The sequence below is a fragment of the Bos mutus genome, chromosome 1, assembly GCF_027580195.1.
Source record: "Bos mutus isolate GX-2022 chromosome 1, NWIPB_WYAK_1.1, whole genome shotgun sequence".
NCBI classification, from domain to species: Eukaryota; Metazoa; Chordata; class Mammalia; order Artiodactyla; family Bovidae; genus Bos; species Bos mutus.
In genome coordinates, this window is record NC_091617.1 from 95,348,027 (window position 1) to 95,361,651 (window position 13,625).

At 42.4% G+C, this 13,625-nt stretch overlaps 1 protein-coding gene across 2 annotated transcripts in view; it reads left to right on the top strand.

The window, feature by feature from the left end:
* Positions 1–556: 556 nt before the first annotated feature.
* Positions 557–13,625, top strand: part of SLC2A2 (solute carrier family 2 member 2) — a 29,068-nt gene continuing 15,999 nt past the window's right edge. The window contains exons 1-3 of one of the 2 annotated variants that reach the window (XM_005905570.3): positions 557–571; positions 8,713–8,805; positions 12,082–12,338. In XM_005905570.3, the coding sequence (XP_005905632.2) occupies positions 557–571; positions 8,713–8,805; positions 12,082–12,338 (365 nt within the window). Of the gene's footprint in view, positions 572–8,712; positions 8,806–12,081; positions 12,339–13,625 lie in introns of those variants that run through there. The other variant, XM_005905571.3, reaches the window with a different exon arrangement.

Here is a 13,625-nt window from a genome sequence, read left to right on the forward strand (position 1 = left end):
GAGATTCAAACCCAAGTTCATGACTGTCCAAATTCATTCAGATAACCACTCAAGCCTATAGTGACCCCTGGCCACACAGTCTGGCTCTGAAGCAGAAGCGCCACAGCAGTGGTTCTCTGCAGGGCATGTGCCTCCTGTGTGCCTGTCTTTCTTGTCCCTGCAACAGAGCAGGGCAGCCCAACATATCTCATTTTCTATAAAAGCCTCTATAAGCTTTCTTTTTCACTTGCCCCTGGTTACTGCCACACTTAGCAAGTGCCTTAAAACACAACCATCTCTGGTTTGTAACTTAACACTGAAGAAACCTGCTCTCATTTTCTTTCCTGGTGGAACAAAAACATTGACGCCACAGGTAACAGAGGCAAAGCATTTATTGATTAGATTCTCATCAATATTCACCTCTGCCCAAGATTAGACTTGGCCTCATGCCTCCTACCTGGCCCCTCCTATTCTAATGTATAACTAGTCTCAGAAAGCTGGAGAAGGACAGTCAGAAGCTGGCCACTGCATCTGCCACTCTAGACCTGGAATTAAGAGGAGGACTCCGGCCCATAAAATGACAGAAGATAAGGTACAGTTGTATTATGTCCATTTGAGGACATGAGTAGGGAAATCTGTTCAAGTCAGTGAGCATATTGAGGATTCTGTACGAGTATACTGAAGATTTGGGGAATGTTGGGTGTAGCTACTGCAGATGAGCCCTTCTTCTTTTGGCAAATTGATAGTTAATTTAGCCGCTAAAAAATCATATTTTTTTTTCAGTAATTGGAAGTTTAAGAATACTTGCTCTGTTTTATGACTAGCCTGTGTAATGTTTTCTCGAGTAGTACAGCCTAACAATATTATTGAAGGAATGTGCAAAAAAGGGCACTTTAAGCCAAATCTAACTCATCATGAAACTGACCTGAAATCTTCAAAAATATCAATATATGAGAAGGACTGTCTAGATTAAAGGAGACTAAAAAGGACTATTCTAGATTAAAAGAGACAAAGAAGAACTGACAGCCAAATGCAACAAGTGAGCTTAGATTGTGGAAGGAAGAAGAAAACAGCTCCAAGGGACAATATAGGGGTAGAAATTGTGGGTATATTAGATAATATTTTATAACTACTACATTCTTGGATATGATAATGGTATTATAATTATGTAGGAGTAGGAGAATGTCTTTTTCTTAGTGAGTACATGCTGAAGTATTTAGGAGTAAAGTGACATAAATATCTGATACTTATTTTCAAATGATTTGCCAAAATAACACACACAGACACACACAGTGAGAAAGAAGCAAATGTGAAGGCTAAGCATTGGTGAACACAGGTGAAGGCTATGGAGTGCTCACTGCACTACTCTGTCAATTTCTCTGTAGATAAAATACTTTTCAAAATAAAACCTTGAAAAGAGAAAGGGTATAGTGCTATTGTTCCCTTATAAGTGTCCCCCAACCAAATCACAATCATACAATGGGTGTTCGAGGAGGGACCTCTGAGTTCTGATCTGGTGTAATTTACTCTGCCAAGCCTTCCTTCATGTCAGTAAGTGACAAGGCTGGGAGCACAGGCTTTGTGGTCATGATCCTAGATTGCGAGTGTGCTAATGTTGCCTACCTGCTGTGATATGGGGGTTAAGTTTTTTTAATTGGCCTATCCACCAATTGAGATTTTAAGGATATTTGCTCTGTTTTCTGACTAGTCTGTGTAATGTTTTCTCAAATGGTTTTTCTCTCTTGCAACAAATTAAAAACACATTGGAATTGAACATAAGGATATAGTATGGGAGATAGGGATTATAATAGTTCTTTACTGTATGGAGCTTCCCTAGTAGCTCAGACAGTAAAGTGTCTGCCTGCAATGCGGGACACCTGGGTTCGATACCTGGGTTGGGAAGATCCCCTGGAGAAGGAAATGGCAACCCACTCCAGTACCCTTGCCCAGAAAATCCCACAGATGGAGGAGCCTAGTAGGCTACAGTCCATGGGGTCGCAAAAGTTGGACACGACTGAGCGACTTTACTTTCTTTCTTTCTTTCTTTTACTGTATGGGAGTAATTAAATGAGATAATATTAGAGAAACTCAGGTGACAGTTTACTATCAATAGCTGTGTGTTTGTATAATGTATATTTAAGGAATACTAGCTAAGATTTCATGGTTTCCTATTACAGCCCAGGATACAGCTAAATTAGATAAAACTTTAAAAGCAGTATAAAGATAAATATTGAGTTAATAACTATACAGATGATATGTAGATTTGGCAAAAAAAAATCATGAAGGTAGCATTCAAACAACTGAAGTTTGGTAGATACTGCAAAACAGAAGGTGCTTGTCCACAGTGCCTGGCACATAGAATATACTCAAGTTTCATTTAAAATGATTATTACCTTCCCTTAGGAGCCTTAGAAATTGTGCTATAGCACTTCTCTTGAGAATTAAAGAATTGCCTAGAAAGGGAACCCAGAAAGAATGAGAACTATTGTAAAGCGCTATGTGTCACCTTTATAAATTCACCCGGGTTGAAAGGAATGAGCTAAGCACGAGACTGGATTCTCACTCTGGATATAGCCAGTAATGCGTTGTATAACTTAAAGGACTTCGATTCTCCAACTGAAAAAGGAAGAGATCAGACTAGAATCCATTGCTCTTAAAGGTCCCTTGAAACTTGAAAATTCTATAGCTTGAGAAACTCCTGGACTTTTCCAAAGTTGAGTGCAAGATCGCCTTTGACTTGCTGCTTGTGGTATTTTGTAGAGGAAACAGTACAAGCTTCTCCTCCCTGCCTAGTCAATCAAGAGCTGCTGAAAATCTGAAAATCATTTTGTTTAGCAGTGGGAGTTTAAGATGAGATCTGGGTTCCAATAAAAGAGTATCTGTTATTTACCAGCTATGTGTGTTGGGAATACCACTTGGTCTCTGAGCCCTGGCTTCCTCACCTGTAAAATGGAGATATTTTGTAGTAGTGTTGTGAAAACTATATGTTTGAAAAATTGACAGGCGGTTTTTTTGGCAAGAGTGATGAACAAGATGCTAATGATGTGATTAAAAATCAGTTGTTTTACAGCCCTTTTACTATTTATAGGAAGACCATAGTGTGTGTCTTATTCAGTCTTTATAATAAGTCTATGCATAACTATTATACCCATTTGGGGGGCAAAGAAACTGACACTTGGGGATGTTAAGGGCCTGGATGGGACTCTTATAGGTTTTCTGACTCCCAAGTTGATTTGTTTTTCCTAATGGACTCCATCTGACCTCTAAGTCACAAAATAAACACCACATTTTGTTCTTTGTTAAGGTTTAGCCCACTTGCCCACATTCTTTTCTTCTACATTTATCCAGCAGCATATTTTAAATTGGATATAGAGCATAGCTTTCTTTAACTTAAAATTATTAAGCTCCAAACGTCTTTCAAAAAGTGCAGGCTTAATACCTTGCTGTCTATGAAAACGGAGAAGGCGATGGCACCCCACTGCAGTACTCTTGCCTGGAAAATCCCATGGATGGAGGAGCCTGGTGCTGCAGTTCCCGGGATCGCTGCGAGTCGGACACGACTGAGCGGCTTCGCTTTTACTTTTCACTTTCATGCATTGGAGAAGGAAATGGCAACCCACTCCAGTGTTCTTGTCTGGAGAATCCCAGGGACGGGGGAGCCTGGTGGGCTGCCGTCTCTGGGGTCGCACAGAGTCGGACACGACTGAAGTGACTTAGCAGCAGCAGCAGCCTATGAAAAGGTTGAGAAAAGACTTGAATATCTTCTACCACTTGGTGGTTACAGGCCTTCAGGCAAGTTCCTTACCCTTTCTATATCAGTTTTACCATATGTAATATGATAGAATTTCAACCTACAAGGTTATTGAGAGAAAAGGCAAACCAATTAGATCACAGAGCCTGGACAGAGTGAGCTCCAGCTAAGTTTTCACTAGCTCCTATGTACTTATTTGTGGGTCAGTCTCTTGGATGATAGATTGAATGAATTAGGGTTAATGGGCTAATTCAAATTTAGTAGTTTTCAGAAATTCTCCCTCTCATAAACAGAACTTTCTCTGACCAAATCTAACCACATAGAGGGTTGACTACAAATGTTACCTCTTTTTATTTGACAATGGAAAAGGAAAAGATGAAATGCAAAGAGCCAGTTCAGAATGGAGTTCAGAGAGGGAAATCAAGCCTGAAAATAAGAGATACAAAACAAAAAAAGAAAAATGCAATCAAACAGTTACAGAGACTTCGATATTTGGAATGATTGCTTCAGTTGGGAATTCAAATGACCCACTTAAAATAAATGAGATTGCTCCTTGTCTGACCAAAAATTTCTCTCTTGAGGAGTTAAAGTGAGGAACTACAGGCCATAGGGTGGCAGGATCAGAGCCTTCACTAAAGAAAAGAAGCCAGGAAGACCAGAGGACAAAGATTTTAAGAACGTCCTACGATTTCTAAACATTTAAAACCTCTCCTGAGTGGGACGAGTGCAGAAAGTAGCACCAACATGTACACACTATCATGTGTAAAACAGACGGCAGGTGGGAAGTTGCTATACAACACAGGGAGCCCAGCCTGGTGCTCTGTGATGACCTAGAAGGGTGGGCTGGGAGGAGGGGGTGGAGGCTCAGGAGGGAGGAGCTCCAGTTCCAGTTCCAGTTCAGTCGGATCTGACTCTTTGCGACCCCATGGACTGCAGGATGGCAGGCTTCCCTGTCCATCGCCAACTCCCGGAGTTTACTCAAACTCATGTCCATTGAGTCGGTGATGCCATCCAACCATCTCATCCTCTGTCGTCCCCTTCTCCTCCTGCCTTCAATCATTCCCAGCATCAGGGTCTTTTCAAATGAGTTAGCTCTTCAAATCAGGTGGCTAAAGTATTGGAGTTTTGTCTTCAGCATCTGTCCTTCCAAAGAATATTCAGGACTGATTTCCTTTAGGATGGACCGGTTGGATCTCCGTGCTGTCCAAGGGACTCTCAAGTCTTCTCCAACACCACAGTTCAAAAGCATCAATTCTTCAGTGCTCAGCTTTCTTTATAGTCCGACTCTCACATCCATACATGACTACTGGAAAAACCAAAGCTTTGACTAGATGGACCTTTGTTTATATATATATATATATAAACATATATATATAACATATATATATATATAACATTTATATATATAAATATATATATAATTATGGCTGATTCAAGTTGTTGTATGACAGAAACCAAAACAGCATTTTAAAGCAATTCTCTTACAATTAAAAAATAAATTTAAAAACCTCTCTCCTGTTTCCTTCTCAGTGGTATTTTTTGTTATCTTTAAGTGGAAGAAAGTGATCTTAGGGGCAACTCCAGTATTCCTACAGCAATGACTTAAAGCAATTTAATTGGGAGGTAATGAAACGGGAGTTCTATCTTTAAAAATTAACATTTATTTTTGTCAAAGAAATGTAGGAACTGCTAACACTGTTGTGACTGAGACTCATTTGGAGTGTCAGAGGAAGGCTGATGGAGTGTGTGTGTGTGTGTGTGTGTGTGTGTTTGTGCATATGCAAGCACATGCACTCATTTGTATCCACTCTTTGAAACCCTCTGGTCTGTAGCCTGGGGCTTCCCAGGGTGCTAGTGTAAAGAACCCACCTGCTGATGCAAGAGCAGAGGTGCGGTTTCAATCCCTGGGTCGGGAAGAGCCCCTGGAGAAGGGAATACCCACTCCAGTATTCTGACCTGGAGAATCCCCATGGATGGAGGAGCCAGGCGGGTTACAGTCCATAGGGTCACAAAGAGTTGGACACGACTGAAGCAAATTAGCACACAGTATGCACAGACTGTAGCCTGCCAGGCTCCTCTGTCTGTGGGATTTTCGAGGAAAGAATACTGGAGCAGGTTGCCATTTCCTCCTCCAAGGAATCTTCTTGACCCAGGGATCAAACCCTCATCTCTTGGGTCTCCTGCATTGGCAGGTGGATTTGTTACCACTGCACCACCTGGGTAGAGCAGACCAAACCAGCTGCAGCCACTACCTTCACTCCCGACTTCCATTCCTGCTCACCACTGCCATGGTCACTGGTTGTACTCAAAATAAGAAGAAAGGAACTATATGCTTGTCTGGTAGGGACCGGAGAGCCAGCAGAGAGCAGAGCCTGGGGTGGGAGGGGCATCACTAAGACACCGGGCACTGGGAGACCCTGCCGCCGGAGGGACAGGGGATGTGGGGAGGAAACTGGGAGAGTATATTGTGGCCCTGGGCTTGGTGTTGGGTAGACCCTGAGGTTCTTCAGCTGAGCTACAGAGGAGCAGTTGAGTAGCCTTTGTTTGTCTTTTCAATTTTTACCAAAAACCTCACAAAGGTTTTCTGTGGGTGTGTGAGGATGGCGGGCATTTGTGTGGTGAGTGGTGGGAAAATGTGCTTGGAATTGGTGGGTGTTTGGTCATTTGGCTTCAGCATCAAAATTGGCAAATTCTATGAATACGTGCACTCTTGGATATTTTTTCCAATTTAGGAAGATTAGGATCCTAGATTTTCAGATATGTTTGCCTTTTGAATGTCTGTTTCTGATTCATGAGAAATTCAAAATAACCAAGTAATTAAAAGCATAGGTTCTAGATCCAAATCATTATTCTACAACTTACTGGCTGTAAGACCTTAATCTAGTCTGCTGCTGCTGCTGCTAAGTCACTTCAGTCGTATCCAACTCTGCGACCCCATAGCCCACCAGGCTCCCCCATCCCTGGGATTCTCCAGGCAAGAACTCTGGAGTCGGTTGCCATTTCCTTCTCCAATGCGTGAAAGTGAAAGGTGAAAGTGAAGTTGCTCAGTCATGTCCCACTCTTAGCGACCCCATGGATTGCAGCCTACCAAGCTCCTCTGTCCATGGGATTTTCCAGGCAAGAGTACTGGAGTGGGGTGCCATAACCTAGTCTAGTTATCTATAAAATAGGGATACTAATGGTGCTGTTGTGAGGAGTGCTATTGGCAGAATAAGGGCCCTCAAAAGATACCCATAACTGTCCCTGGTTGTGTCCTTTGTCCCGTGTGAATCTGTTACCTCACACAAAATAAAGGGCTTTACAAACATCTTTACTGTTATGGACTTTGAGGTAGGGAGATTCTGTTATGAAGATGGAGGAAGGGCACAACTAATCAAGGGATGTTGTGGCCTCCAGAGCTAGGAATGGCCCTTGCTTTACAGCCAGCACAGACTCTGGTCCTTCATCAAGAAGGAATAAAATTCTATCAATTCAAAATTTCCCCTACATCCTCCAGAGAGGAACACAGCTTGCCAACACCTTAATTATAGTCTGGTGAGACTACTATCAGACTTCTGACCTACAAGAACTGTAAAGTAATACATTTGTGTTACTTAAGCCACTAGTTTGTTGATTTTTTTTGTAATAGCGAGAAGAGAAAACTATTACACACACACACACACAGTGTGTGTGAAGTGATACTAAATCACTTGAGTCATGTCTGACTCTGTCCTTCCCCATGGTCTGTAGCCCACCAGGCTCCTCTGTCCCAGGGATTCTTCAGCCAAGAATACTGGAGTGGGTTGCCATTTCCTCCTCCAGGGGATCTTCCCGACCCAGGGATCGAACCCGCATCTGTCTCCTGCGTTGGCAGGCGGGCTCTCCACCACCAGCACCACCTGGGAAGCCCCTTGTCTTACAGGAGAGGAGATTGAACGACAAACATGAGAATGCAGAACCATGCATGACAGAGAGCAGGTGCACAACAGTCTTTTAGGAGAAAACATCAGCCTGCCAAGTGCAGAGCTGAACGCTGCAGGGAGAGGTGGTCTCCAGCCAGCGGCTTCTGGGCCTCCTGCCTTGCTGCCCTCCTGCGTTCTGTGAGCTCCATGCCCAGCCCTCTCAGTTGCATTTCTGGTTTGGTTCTCAAGTTCAAGTTTCCGGGTGTTACTTACAACTCTGCACATACAGCATCATGCTTCCATGTCAAGATGCAAAGTAAGTAAATGAAAAAAAAAAAAGACGCAAAGTAAGTGACTTCATTTGTAAAGCAGTTCTCGGAGACAATTTAGTATCATGTCCTGTGGGTGCTTCTTTAAACATATATGCCCCGATCCCATCACTTAGGGTTTTGTGTTAACTGAAAAATTTTTCATGCTTCCCAGTACACGCCGAGTCTGACACAAGGAACCCCTCTTATCTCCTATCTCAAAACTCTGCCTATTCATATAAAGAATTCAGATTCCCTTGTAGCTCAGTAAAGAATCCACCTGCAATGCAGGAGAAGCCTGGAAAAGGCATTGGCTACCCACTTCAGTATTCTTGAGCTTCCCGGGTAACTCAGACGGTAAAGAATTCACCTGCAATTCGGGAGACCTAGGTTGGGAAGATCCCCTGGAGAAGGGCATGGCAACCCACTTCAGTATTCTTACCTGGAGAATCCCATGGACAGAGGAGCCTGACAGGCTATCGTCCATGGGGTTGCAGAGTCGGACACAACTGAAGCAACTTAGCACATACACATGTGGAGAAGGATGTTTGGTTCCTTCCCTGGACAAAGCTGTCCCAGACTTTTTGCTGCTTTGGCAGTATAGGAGAAATGAAAGGCACTCACAGTCCCATATGAATGAGCCCTGCCAGGAACATAGGGGTATATGATGAATGAGTGTCAAGTGGCAAGAACCAGCCCATAGAACCTGTCAGAAGCCCATGCTGCAGACTGATGGACGGTGGGCAACTGAAATTGCCTGGTGTTTCCCAGCCCTGTGTTTCATTCCCCGCAGGTCACCAGGACCTTGGTTTTGGCTGTCTTCACTGCTGTGCTGAGTTCCTTCCAGTTTGGATATGACATTGGTGTGATCAATGCACCTCAACAGGCAAGTGAAACGTACAAGTTCTCTTTTTGGCAATTTCTGTCAGTGGCAGAAAGATATCAGCTCCTCATCCAGAGAGATAAAGTGTGCCTACATGGGGAACACGTGGCAATCCGGTCTTCTGTTGGGTACCACGTGCGTGATTCCAATGCTGATAACTTGACCTTTGCTCCTCATTTAATAACCCTCATAGAAAAAGAAAGAGTAATGAATAATTCCTGATCTCTGATTCTGCTGTTCGCTGAGCTCACAGAAAACTTCAGCCAGAATACCATGTGCCAAAAGGATTTAAAAAAAAAAAACAAAAAAAGGCTTAAGAGCTTATTGCAGCATATATTCAGAGCTCCTAGCCAAAAATGGATGGAAATGCCAGGGTGTAAGAAGAAACAGTGGAAGTACAGGCTTTTTTCAGTGCAGAAACATGTACTGAGCACCAACTCACTGTGTGTCAGGAACCAGCATATTCTCTCCCCTGCTGATTCGCCCAACAACCTGGTTATGCCCAGGTTTTTGTCCAGATCAAAGCATTTTCGAGGCTTGGGTGGGGAGCGGGTGGAATCAGATAAAGGTAGTTAAAAGGTACAAACTTTTAACTGTAAGAGAAGTAAGTACTAGGGATGTGATGTTCAACATGACAAATGTAATTAAATATAACTAATACTGCTGTGTGTTATATATGAAAGTTGTTAAGAGGATAAATCTTAAGAGTTCTCATCACAAGAAAAAAAAAAAGACAAGCAAAGGAGAAACTGTAGGAGCCTAACACCGGAACGATTCCAGTCCTTCCCTCTACGTCAGTCTCCCATGTATGATCCAAAGTAAAATAATATAAACCTTTTAAATAAGTCAAGAAGTCCAACAAAGTTTGGGTTTTCTCCATGTTGACTCTTTGGGTATTTTTAATATTGGACACTTTCTATCATTTTTCACTTTTACTGTATGCATCCCTACTCTGGTTTCCAGGAAATACACAGGAGAGAGATATCATTTGTCTTAGATCCCACAGCCTGTAAGTGGGGGAAATCAGGAATTCATTCCCTCTGCCCTAACTCAGACCATCAGGTCATTTAGGGTGGGATTGATATTGTGTTCGTCTTCTTAACACCAGTGCCAAGCACAGTGATTGATAGAAACATAAAATGTTTAGTAAATAAAGAAGAAAGAGACAGAGAGGAGAAGCTGGGGAAAGGGATGGCATAAGGTGACAATACAAGCTTCAGTTGGGTGTTCTCTGTGAACCCATCATATTTTGTCTGCTTCTCTTAACATAGTGGACTCTTAGGAAAATGTAAGAGACTACAGGGTGTGAATGTGTGAAATGTGTACTTGCCAAGTCCGTCTGCTGAAAAGGGTTGCTCCTTGGACCAAAAGATGCTCTCTGGTTAGGCACCACATGGCATCATGAATGTGGCAGGTCTTGCCAAGGCTGAGAGATTTAGAGAATCGCTCTAGGGGGTCATATCTTTTTTCCTGCGGCTGATAACATGTGCCAATGTAGCAGGATTCCTGAAATTTGGCATTGGTAGAACCTTTTCTCTCCTTGTGGGAGAACTTTTCAAATCCTTATTTAAACCGCCCTCTTCAGTGTTGGACGTAAAAATTAATCTAAGGTTCCCCTCCTCTAATCCAAGTCCTAGAGCCAGACCTGACAACAGAGGTCATCCCTCTCTGGCATCAGGATTAGTGCCCTCTCTATAGCCCCCTCCATCTGTATTTAAAGAGCTGTTTAAACAGCACTATGTAAGAAGAATTTGTTTTCTACTAGCAGAATGACATTTGGAATTATTTTAGGGTATTTTTAAATCACTTTTTATGACTGTGAAAACTCTGCATACCTGTTGCAGAAAGTTTCAGAAAGAGAACTATTAATGATTATTCACGTAGGGCAAACTGCTGAAAACATCTGGGCTATTTCCTTTCAGCTGTGTACATTATCCATATAGAGTGATCTTCCCATGAGGCAAAGGTCTGGATTGGAGTTCTTTTATCATAAGAGGATGTAAGTTCTCTCCTTCATCAGCTGACTTTACCACATAGGACTTTGCCCAGGTCTGGCAGCGTAGACAGCTGCATTCCAGGTCATTGTTAGAGGTCTTCCCAGCCCATTGCTGCCAAGTGGTGACCAAATCATCCAGAGGAATGACATGGAAGAAGAGCCGGAAGGATGTGCCTTTACTCAATCATACTTTTGTTCGAGTTTGCCTCTACTGAAACACTATAAAATATGGCTCTGTGAACTCTAGTTTTGAACACTGTTTACTGTTACCTACTGCACTCAGTGAGGACCCACGCAAGACACTTCCTTTAGGTCCCAGTACCTTCTCAGGGACTTCTGAGTTGGTTTTGATCTTCGGAATTCACCAATATACATGATTGTTTTCCTCTCTTTTCACTGGCTGCTAGGAAACTTATTAATAAATTTATAGCTCACCTAAAGCAAGGATACAGCACCTGGTGTTTGAATTTTGTATGCTAACTTCATTTTTGGCCTCAACTTTCTCAAACTTTTTTCTTATATCCACTTTTTTGTTTCTGTTAAAATATTTACAGTAGCCAATTTAAATCCTGCTATGCAGGGCTAACAGTGGCATGAAAATGTACCTTTTCAGCTTGCAGGATAGTTTCAATATGGACAGTTGCCAATCTTTAAAACTTGAAGCATTTTACATAAAAATACACACGTCTGGTTTCTCTTTAAAAATTAAAGGCCATGCAATGCTAGTCTCAAGTTGCAGCTTCCTCCTTCAGATGGGACAAATAAATCCTGCCCACTCAGTATTCTATTCCCAATAGTCGTTGTTTAGTCACTGAGTCGTGTCAGACTCTTTGTGACTCCATAGACTGTAGCCCACCAGGCTCCTCTGTCCATGGGATTTCCCAGGCAAGAATACTGGCGTGGGTTGCCATTCCCTTCTCCAGGGATCTTCCTGACTCAGGGATTGAACACATGTCTCCTACATTAGCAAGCAGATTCTTTACCACTGGAGCCCATATTCTCAATAGTATAGACTATATTTCAGCCCTCAAGTTCTCAAGCTTCTTCTTGCCTCCTTTACTTGTTTGTTCCTGCCAGGTTCCTGTTGGCACTGGAATTTGTGACCTCTGTTTTATAGGATGTGGTCAACTGTAAGCAATCTATATGCATTAGTATGTGCCTAACACACATAATTGAAATAATCCTGCTTGAACACCTAACAAATAGTTTCAAGGAAAAACAAACCAAAAATATACAGAATGTTTGAAATATTTCAGCTATTTTTCTTTATTTTATCTCCTTAGGTAATTATAACCCACTATAGACATGTTCTGGGTGTTTCACTGGATGACCGAATAGCTATCAACAACTACGCTCTCAACAGTACAGAGGAATTGCCCACAAGCCTGGGAGATCCAACGCCAGTCTCCTGGGCTGAGGAAGAGACTATGACATCAGCTAGCCTCATCACCATGTTCTGGTCCCTGTCTGTGTCCAGCTTTGCAGTTGGTGGAATGATTGCATCGTTCTTTGGAGGGTTGCTTGGGGACAAGCTTGGAAGGTAGGCAAATTTCATAAATAAGCATACACACAGAAAAGTCACTATTTGGGGTTTCAGAATTTGTTTGGAAAGAAATAATCTTCCATTTTGTGGGATAGTTTTAGAGTTGTTCTTTCCAACTCATGATCTTATGAGTTAGGTTGGTATTGGACCAAATAAGGGCTTCCCTGGTGTCTTATATGGTAAAGAATCTGAATGCAAGGCAGGAGATCCAGGTTCAATCCTTGGGTCAGGAAGTTCCCCTTGAAAAAGAAATAGCAACCCACTCCAGTATTCTTTCCTGGAGAATTCCATGGACAGAGGAGCCTGGCGCGCTATACTCCATGGGGTCACAAAGAGTCAGACACGACCAAGCGACTAACACTTTTACTTTCTGAACCAAATAATAGAGAAAGCTGTTGCAGTAAACTACTTAATTGTGAAGATATTTACAGACAAAGTGAATTTGGTGTGTATTTCTGGATAATCACTTTGATTCTCTGACTTTATAACTTATAAAATGTATTAAGAAATCACAGCCCATGTGGTTTACTCAGGAACTCAAGGGAAGAGTCAAGCATGGAATTTTTAAATCTATTGTTGGCTTCACCAAATTGCTACATTTCTCAGACACCCAGTTTTTCCTTTTCAGATTAGAATTTGACATCTGGATCAGCCAAGTCATAAGGTTAAGTCAATATCACCAATTCCCAGTTGCCCAATGTACTTGATAGGCAGTTTCTAGCTGCTGCTACTGCTGAGTCAAAACCCAACCACAAATGAAGCAAGTGGTATCTCCATTCCTCAACTTTCTATTTTGGATTGAAACTTCCTGTTTTGGATTAAAAACATCAGTAGAACTCCTTTACATCCAAATTTCATTTAGTCATGTGAAATACTAAAGCTCTTGGAGTTCCCCCCACCCCCATCAACTCAGTCCAGTTGCTCAGTCGTGTCCAACTGTTTGCAACCTCACGGACTGCAGCACACCAGGCTTTCCTGTCCATTGCCAGTTCCTGGAGCTTGCTCAAATTCATGTCCATCGAGTTGGTGATACCATCCAACCATCTCATCCTCTGTTGTCCACTTGTTCTCCTGCCTTCAATCTTTCCCAGCATCAGGGTCTTTTCCAATGAGTCTGTTCTTCATACCAGGTGGCCAAAGTATTGGCGCCTCAACTTCAGTATCAGTCTTTTCAGTGAATATTCAGAACTGATTTCCTTTAGGATTGACTGGTTTGATCTCCTAGCAGCCCAAGGGACTTCAAAGAGTCTTTGCCAACACCATAGTGCAAAAGCATCAATTCTT